Below are 9,623 nucleotides of genomic sequence, written 5' to 3' on the forward strand. Positions count from 1 at the left end.
GTTCAGCAGAGTTTCCGCCTGGCCCCTTTTACTCATTTATGAGAGTTTAAGGTCCCTGCATTAGAGGTGAATTTTGTCTGGCTTTGTAGGCTGGATCGCAGCTTAGGACTCAACATGATTTGAAAGTTACCGACTAAATCCAGAAGACCCCTGAATGAACCACTTGCCAGATGGACCCGGCTGAGGCCCAGAGAGGGACAGCAGTTTGCCCAAATTTGCCCAGTAAATTGATCCTCAAAAAGGCTCAAGACTCAGCTCAGGGAAGAAACCTGGGTCACAGTTGCTGTCCTCTGGGCTGCATTTTTCTGCCCTTGCAGCTGCTGTGGGCAACTTCCTGTCCCGCCACCCTGGCCACAGGGCTGCCGGTCCGTGCCAGAGGTGGCCCCCAATGGGACAGCTGGTGGGCAGCCAGAGGCCGAGTCTCCAGCTTCCGAGAGTGGGCACTCAACCTCTGTTCACCTCCCCCAGCTGCCGGCAGCTTTCTTTCTGCCTCTGATTTTTGGGACTTCAAGAATAGACCTGGGGGAGGACAGGACCATCTCTTCCCCACTTGGGGCTCCCGCTCCACAGAATAGATCCATTTCTTCTATGCCCCCCACCCCTGGCTCTCACTGGGGTTCCCTGAATGCCTCGGCACACACTGCTACCTACACACAGGGCAGGTCTTTGCTCAGCCAAACACTGCAAAGCTAAAAATAGCCCTGCCCCCCTCTGTCCCTGTAATTGGAGGCAGGACAGCTGGTTTTGATAAGCTCCCCACTCTGGCCAGCTGCCACCCGCTTTCATTGAGAACAGAATGACCACATCCCCAGCTCTCCCCTGGCCCGCTGACTTCCAGTGGGTTGAGCTCTGCATGGAGCCCAAACTCTGCTCCGAGAACCAGGACCTGGGCTCTGGCTGAGCCTCTGCCCCTCTGGGTAGTCACGTTGGATTTGCCTCATTTCCTCTGGGCTTTTGAGCACTTCTTTCTTGCTGAGACCTTCCTGCTTACCCCAGAACATTCCTTCTTGTTTGATGGTTCATTTCTTTATTTGTTCAAAAGATTATTGAGCCTTGCTGTGCTTTGGACCATCTTCCAGGTGCGGGGGGTGTAGAGCTGTGAATCAGACAAAGCTCCCCATCAGCATGGAGGTGACATTCTAGTTCGGGGAGATGGTTGATAAACACGTAAATAAATCTGTAAATAGTATAATACAACTCCAGTGATAAGTGCTAAAAAGGAAGTAAAACGGAAAGATGGGGATGGTTTGTGTGAGTGTGGGGTGTCTTGATGAGGTGGTCAGGGAAGGCTTCTCCGAGGAGGTGATATTTGAGCTGAGACCTAAAGATGAAAGAGAAAGGCTGTGTGAAGAGCTGGGGAAGGGTGTTTCTAGGCAGTGGGAACAGCAAGTGCAAAGGCCCTGAGGCAGGCAGGAGTCTGGCAGTTCTTTTTAAGCAGGGGAAGATGGTGGGTGAGACTGAAGCAGAATAAGTGAAAGGTATAGGAGATGAGGAGGGGGCATTCATGTCAGGGCCTTGTCATCATGTGGGCAGAGTTTGGATGTTTTTCTGAGAGTAACCAGGAAGCCCGCCGGAGGGTTTTAAGTGGGAGAATGAGATGACTTGATCACGCTTAGCTCTTCTGACTCTCCATAATCATCTTTCTGGGTCCTTATTTCTTCTTGCTTATCGGTTTCTTCATTCCTTCTGTCTGTTCATCCAGCCAGCCAGCCATCATCCATCTCCCCACTCATCTGCCCAGTAATCTCTCCACTTATCACCCACCCATCTGTTCCCCTCCCCACCCACCTACCCACTAATTTTCCCAGCCACCTAGCCATTTATCTGCCTGTCAGATCATCCAGTCATCTGCTCACTTTTCATTCATTTATCCACTCATGTGTCCATCCTCTCTCTTTGTCTCTCTCATCCATCCTCCCGTCCGTCCATCCATCCATCCATCCATCCATCCAGTGAGCCTGAGGCGGGGCCTGGGGTCTGCTCACACCCACCTCTCTGCCATTGGTCTTGGGGGAAAGCGTCTGGCCTCAGCATGACCCCCAGGCCTGTGGTGTCCTAAGCTCTGCTTTCCTGTGGGCAGTTCTGGCTGTCACTCCTGGGAGTCGGGGGGACCAGGCCAGTTCAGTGCTGGCCCCTGTGGCCTCAGGACTGGGGAGGTCCTCTCAACCGCATGTTGTGTTCCTGGCAGTGAGTTTGTTGCCTGGCTCCTGGAAATTGGCGAAATCAGCAAGACGGAAGAGGGCGTGAACCTGGGCCAAGCCTTGCTGGAGAATGGTATCATCCACCACGGTGAGTGCGGGCTAGGCCTGGGGGGCCGAACAGTAGGACCAGGTCAGACCTCAACAGTGCTGTGCCTCCACTAACTCAGAGGCCATTTCTACACTTCTGTGTGGCCACCTGTTCCTTCATGGTTTGAAGGAAGAGCCTACAGGATCGGCTAATGGATCCAAAGTGGGGAGTGAGAGAAAGAAGCGCTAGGGGCGACTCGGGGCCGTTGTGTAGAGATGGGTTCATAAATCTTGACGGTGGGGCCTCACACCCCAGCCTGCTTCATGATCCAGGTCCAGGGAGATGCTGGGCAGGTGGGCCTCAGGGCAGACTGGAGCGGGCATTTCTGGGCCTCTCATGAGACCGGCAGATGCCCCAGCCCCCAGCTCTGGGTCTCAGTGGGCCCTGCACGTAGCCGGAGGACCTGGAGTGTGGGCAGGGGCTTTGGTGAAATTGCGCTTGGCATGGAGCCTGGCCGAGTGGAGGGTGAGGATGGTGGGCGTGGGTCAGGAGGGGCCGAGGGGGCGCCCAGCCTCACCAGCGCTGGGTCCCTCCAGTCTCTGACAAGCACCAGTTCAAGAACGAGCAGGTGATGTACCGCTTCCGCTATGACGACGGTACCTACAAGGCCCGGAGTGAACTGGAGGACATCATGTCCAAGGTGGGAACCTCTCCACCCTGACCCCATGACCTTGACCCCACAGTCACCGCAGAGCAGGCCTCTGCCTCAGTGGCCTGTTCTCCACTGCCCTCACCAGTCTCCCCTCTCCCCCCACCCTCTCTCCCAGCAGCCTGGATTTGGAGGCCCCTGAAGGATGTGGCCTGATCACAGACTCCTGTTTTTTCTCTTTCAGGGTGTGAGGCTTTACTGCCGTCTTCACAGCCTCTACACCCCTGTGATCAAGTAAGTTACTCTCTCCAAGCTTCAGTTTCACCTCTGTCTCTTCTCAGCTGTGTGGCCTTGGGCCAATAACTTAACCTCTCTGAGCCTCAGTCTCCTCCATCAAATGGGACTAATAACTGTACCTACCCTGTAGGTTTGTCATGAGGGTCAAGTGAGTAAATCTGTGGGAAACGCTGCAGTGTGGTGGTGAAGGGTGTTAGTTCTGGATCTCAGCCTGCTAGTCAGCAGCTCTGTGCTCTTGGGCAGTTATTTAACCTGCTGGGGCCTCAACTTTTCCCTCTGTGGAATGGGGATAATAATAGGATACACCTCAGGGCCTTTGCACTTGCTGTTTCCTCTGCCTGGGTTGTTCTTCCCCTACATATCTGCATATCTGCTTCCTTCCTTACTTCAGATGTCTCCAAGTCAGAGGGGCCCTCCCTGACCATGTGTCTAAAACATCACCATCTGGAACACGCTACCCTCCTTACTTCACTTTGGTTTTCTTCTTGAAGCTTGTCAGTAGCTGACATACTATATATTTATTTCCTAGTCTGTATACTGTCTGTACCCCAGGGAATTGTACACTCACCAAGGGCAGGGAATTTGCTCACTGCTGTGTCCCCAGACACACCTAGAGCGGTGGTGGCCAGTAGAACTTCCCACACTGATAGAGATGCTCTGTGCCTGTGCTGTCCAATACAGTAGCCACTAGTCACACGTGGGTTTCACACTCTTGAGACTGAAGAGTGTAATCTTAACTCTGATTTAACATTAATTGGTTGAAAAACCGCCATGTACTGGAGAACACAGTCCAGGGCAAAGGAGCCCTCAGTAAATGTTTGTTGAGCGATTGTTGAAAGGTAATTAACTTCTTTTGCCTCTGTTTCTGCATCTGTGAAATGGGCATAAGAATAGCACACACCCCTTGGCTGGTCATGAAGATTAAATTTGACTGGCGCCTGGCACACAGTGGAGGCTCTATCAGTGCCAGTGATTGGTGGTTGTCTTTACCGTGAAGCTTGTGGCTGTGGACGAAGGCACAGGGAGGGCGACCTGGTCCTTACCAGCTGCAGAGGCCTCTGCCCTCTGTCTTGACAGCTCTTGTCAACTCTCAGGAGCGGAGAGGGAGGGTCTTTTCCCAGCATTCGCTGGAGGCCAGGCCCAGGGAGCCCCTTTCACCTCCAGACCTGCCCTGCTGGCTCCTCCCCTGCTGCCTTTGTGCAGGCCCAGAAGGTAGGCGGGGCCGCCCCGGTCCAGCTTTGGCCCTTGCAGGAGAGGCCTCTCTGTCAGCCCCCAGAGGAGGAAGTGGCTGGGCTGGCAGCCGGTCCCCAGTTACCGCACACGTGACCTGCTGGGCTCCTCAGTTCCTGAAAGCCTGAGAAGAACTCCCCAACCGGCCTTTCTCAGCCCTAACAGGGGCTGGCCGCGGAAACTCACTTTTGTCAGCTTCAAAGGCTGAGAAATTGTTGCAGTTTGGCGGCAAGGTCCGCACAACCCTTTGTACCAAGACTTGGCAGGAATTAGATGCTGCAAACAGGTCAACACACCAGCCCACGGAGAAGCATTTCCATGTCGGTATTGTTTTGTTACCTTTAGACACATGAATGTTAACAGCAAAACGTTTTGGTCTGGATAATTGTTTGGGGGCTGTTCTGGGCAGTTTTGAATGTTTAACAGCATCCTGGTGTCTATCTGCTGGTGGCTGGTAGTACCTCCACACTCCACCCCCCAAGCCAGGTCATGGCAGCCAAAAATGTCACTAGACACAGCCAAGTGTTCCTTGGGGGGCATAGCCATCCCTGCTTGAGAACCCCAGGCTGGGGAAAGCTTCCAGAGCCTTAGAGCCACCTACTCCTGCCCCTTGATGCTGTTGGTGAGGATGGGGTCCTGGGTTGGGACAGACCTGCCCTCAGTGACACTGTGAGTGAGGTGTGGAGTCAGGGCTGAACTCCCTGCCTGTTGCTCTTTCCAGCCCCCCTGCCTCTGACCCGTGGCTGGAGAGCCTGGAAATCCTTGGACCCCGAGCTCTTTGAGGAGGGACATTGGGACTGTTTCCCCTCCCTCCTCCCTGATCCGCTCACGGCCTGCTTCCTCTCCACAGGGACCGCGATTACCACCTGAAGACGTACAAGTCGGTGGTGCCCGGGAGCAAGCTGGTGGACTGGCTGCTGGCCCAGGTGAGAGCTCCTCCGAGCAAGTGTGACCCGTCGTCCCCCTCTGCCCAGGCCTGAGGGGCTAACCAGGATGTTGGCCTCTGAGGTTTAAAAAAAAATTTTTTTAATTATTTTTTTTATTGCGGTAAAATACGCATAATATAACATTGATCATCTTAACCATTTTTAAGTGTACGGTCCAGTAGCCAGCCCTAAGTCCATTTCCATTATTACACAGCCATCACCCCCATGCACTTCCAGAGCTCTTTCCATCTTGCAGAACTGAAACTCTGTCCCCATTAAATAGTAACTTCCCATTCCTCCCTCCCCCCGGCCCCTGGCAGCCGTCCTTCCACTTTCTGTCTCTGAGTTGGCCGGCTGTAGGTGCCCTGTGTAGATGGAATCACGCAGTGTTTGTACTTCTGTGTCTGGCTTGTTTCACTCAGCATAATGTCTTCAGGGTTCATCCACGTTGTGGTCTGTATCAGAATTTCCTTCCTTTTAAAGGCTGAATAATATTGTTTTGAGGATAGAGCACATTTTATTTATCTATCAGTTAAGGGACACTTGGGTGGCTGCCACCTTGAGGCTTTCTTTTTTAAAAGTGGGACGGTCCCGGGCAAACTGGGACAAGTTGGTCTCATCCTGCCATGAAACCGGAGCCTCCATATAGGGCTTTCCAAGCTATTCCCTTATCCTAGGTTCCCAGCGAGTGGGGGCCGGGCAGAGTCTTGGAAAAATCTCTGTGCTGGTTTTGCTGCAACTTCCCAAAGGTGATTGTTCCATCGAGGTGCCGTGGACCCTCTTACCTACCTGCCTCTTATACCTTATGGCTTCTGTTTGCAGGGCACTTACTCTGGGCCAGGCCCTGTCTGGGCTTTGTCCAGTATCTCATTGAGTCCTCCAACCCATTTCCAGACAGGGAACTGGGGCCCAGAGAGGCCAAGTGCCTGGTTCAAGGGCACACAGCCTGGCAGCAGTAAAGCTGGGAATCGGATGGGTGCATCGTACGTACTTAGGCCTCATTTCTGCAAACTTTTCAGGGAGCCTGCAAGAATGTTCATTCATAGTCTATAAGAAGAACATAATGTCTCCAAAGACAAGAAGACAACTGTGAAATCTAAATGTTTAAACTTTCATAGAGTGCAGCTTTATGGCAGCCTTATTAATTGTTAAGTTTAGCATTCATAGAAACTTCATTCCATTCAAAAACAATTTGTTGCCTGGATTTTCTCATGTCGAACAAATTCCTGATGATTACCTAGAAATCATAGCCAATCTATGTAAAGTAAATGCTTCTTGGTGTCAAATAACTTCAAAATCAAGTTTAGAAAAATTCTTGAAAAAAAGATTTCAGGCCCTCAAAACGTATTTAATGTAGGATGTGGGTGCATTTTAATATGTTTGCTATGGTGTGGGGCCCTAAGACACGGGAAGTCTTAAAATGACCTTGGATTTGAATTCAGATTTGCACAGCTGGGAAGCACACAGGTGCTAGCCATTGCACTACATTGCACACTGCCCCCTCCTTAGGATCCCCCGAAGCCGGCTCAGAGCTTGTGCTTTATTTATAGCCAGGCAGACCTGGGTTCAAATCTCAGCACTGCCGCTTTTCAGCTGAGTGATCTTGGACAAGCCGCTGAACCTCTCTGTGCCTCAGTTTCCACACCAGTAAAATGAAGCTCAAAATAATACCTTCCCCTTTAGATTATTTTGAGGATTCAGTGAGTTAATCACCTAAAGTGCTTATTAGAACAGTGCCTGGCACAGAGTAATTGCTTAGTAAATGGAACTGTTATTATAATAATTCCTCATTTCCTTCCCAAAGGATTCAAGGTGCCTCAAGATTCCACGCAGTGTGGAAGGAAGGCTGAAGAAATTACAGAGGGACTTGGGGGTGCAGGAACAGACGGCCGGGGAGGGCCGAGGGGCGATGTGTTTGGGGTCCCATCTTCTGAGCGGGCTGTGACAGAGGAGGGGTGATTTCTTTTGTGGTCTAGGTGCTTCGTTCAGACCCCAGACATGCCGGGGTGCAGGGCTCTCTGAAACGTTGCTTCTCCCCACCTTGGATCTTTGTGGCCTCATGTTTCCTGAGCTCCACGGCTGACTGTTGGTTTCAAAGCGCGATGCGGACTTTGCCTTAAGTGGCGAATCCCAGGCCTGAGCTGGGAGTGGGGTGGGTTACCGAGCGGATGAGAAGTCAGTGAACCTGGGAAATATCTGGAGATGGAATCACAGGATGCACCGCTCTGGGGCTGGGAAGGGGTCATGGATGGGTCCTGGGGTTTTGGCGCGGTGGATTTTCCCTTCGTTCACAGTGATGGGAAGGCGGGGGTTGGGGGAGAAGCTGAGCATTCTCCTTGGCCGTGGGAAGGCGCTGCCTTTGGGGTGCCCACTGTACTCCCCAGTGGAGTGGAGGAGGTGGGCGGGGGAGGGGCAGGCTTTGCACACCTGCTGCTCAGGAGGCATCTCTACCGCAGAAACTCTGTTCCTTGTCAGCTCCTGGGTGGTATTTACAATGAGGGGGCAGAAGAGAGTGTAGAAAAATCCGACAAGAGGGCTCATGGGCTCATCCCTTTTTTCCTCCTAACACCTGCTGTGTATAAGGCACTGTTTTAGGTTCTGGGGGGACAGCAGTGGACAAGACAGACAACGCTCCCGCCCTCGTGGATGTTAAATTCTGGTGAGGGGTAGGAGAGGCGTTTAATAAACAAGGAAAAGTAGTAAAATACTTTGTTAGCTGGTGCTTGGTGCCAGCTCGGTGGGAGCTACGGGCGGGAGTTGACCTTTCACGTAGGTGGGTGGGGATGTGGTTGTTCACAGGGGGCAGAGAACGTGGTGTTTTGAGCGGGGACCTTGGAATAGAGACCGGAGGGAGGTGGGGAACGAGCCAGGGGGCCGTCTGGGGCCAGAGCGTTCTCTGAGCGGACAGCAGCTCGGAGGCTCTGAGGGGGGTGAGCTTGGAGGGTCTGGGGGTGGGGAGAGGCCAGTGTGGCTGGAATGGCGTGAGCGAGAGGGAGGGTGATGGGGAAGCTGGTGGGCAGCCAGCCCCAAGGGGCCTTGTGAGCTCTTGGGAGGATTTGGGCCACTGCAGGGCTCTGAGCACAGATGGGACAGCATCTGACTTTGGTGAGATAAGATGCTCGGGCTGTCGGGGGACGAGGTTGGCAATCGGGAGACCAGCGAGGAGGCGGCTTCAGAACTGCAGGTGGGGAGCGTGGTGGCTGAGAACTGGGTGGCCGCGGGGGAGGGGGCAAGAGTGGTCAGGTTTCGGATGTTTTTGAAGGTAGACCTAACAGAGTCTGCTGTTGAATGGACGGAGTGGGCGGCAGTGGTGAGAGACACAGGAGTCTTGAATGACTGCAAGGCCCTTGGCTGAGCTGGGAGGCTCAAGAGTGCGCCCTGGGCATCCCTGGTGGCGCAGTAGTTGAGAGTCCGCCCGCCGATGCAGGGGACGCGGGTTCGTGCCCCGGTCCGGGAGGATCCCACGTGCCGCAGAGCGGCTGGGCCCGTGAGCCATGGCCGCTGGGCCTGCGCGTCCGGAGCCTGCGCTCCGCAACGGGAGAGGCCGCAGCAGTGAGGGGCCCGCGTCCCCCCCCCCCCTGCCAATGCAGGGGACGCGGGTTCGTGCCCCGGTCTGGGAGGATCCCACATGCCTCGGAGCGGCTGGACCCGTGGGCCATGGCCGCTGGGCCTGCACGTCCGGAGCCTGTGCTCCGCAATGGGAGGGGCCGCGGCGGTGAGAGGCCCACGTACCGCAAAAAAAAAAAAAAAAAAAAAAAAAGAGAGCGCCCTGGAGCACCCCGGCAAGGAGGGGAACCGGCCAGAGCAGCGGCCTCTGTTGGTTTCTCTTCGTGATCGGTGTTGGGCACGGCAGGGGCCTGCTTGTGGCCGGTGCTGTCAGATTAGCTGTGATCCTGGCTGAAGGCCCTGTGGAGTAGCCCGAGTCATTGTCAGTTGGTCCAGAGGACCCCCCTCCCCGCCCCCCTGCCGCCATCCCCCAGCATCCAGTCACAGTGGAGGCAGGGGGCGGACGGTGGAGTGAGGGTTGCAGCTGACCCTCTGTCCACTTCAGCAGGCCTCGCATGGCTTGGCCTGGTCTGGGGACACAGGGAAGCTAATTGGAGTTGACATAGGATGGCTTCCATGAGATTGACCGAACGACAGCTGGCATCTGGCTCCGGGTCGGGGAAATGGGGGGACGGTGTGCGTGTGGGTCTCTCTGTGGGGGAGAGGTTGGTGATGAGGATGTGACCTTGAAGACTGCTTACAGCAGGTCTTGATTTCAAGAGTCATCCCCACCTGCACTTCAGCAG

General features: G+C 54.2%; 1 protein-coding gene across 1 annotated transcript in view; it reads left to right on the forward strand.

Moving 5' to 3' along the window:
• The window catches only part of PREX1 (phosphatidylinositol-3,4,5-trisphosphate dependent Rac exchange factor 1), a 202,532-nt gene that overhangs the window by 149,040 nt on the left and 43,869 nt on the right, over positions 1–9,623 (forward strand). The window contains 4 exon segments of the mRNA XM_007446399.1: positions 2,189–2,289; positions 2,826–2,929; positions 3,123–3,172; positions 5,256–5,331. Of these exon segments, the coding sequence (XP_007446461.1) occupies positions 2,189–2,289; positions 2,826–2,929; positions 3,123–3,172; positions 5,256–5,331 (331 nt within the window).

Source organism: Lipotes vexillifer, unplaced genomic scaffold, assembly GCF_000442215.2.
Source record: "Lipotes vexillifer unplaced genomic scaffold, Lipotes_vexillifer_v1.1 scaffold251, whole genome shotgun sequence".
Taxonomy (NCBI): domain Eukaryota; kingdom Metazoa; phylum Chordata; class Mammalia; order Artiodactyla; family Lipotidae; genus Lipotes; species Lipotes vexillifer.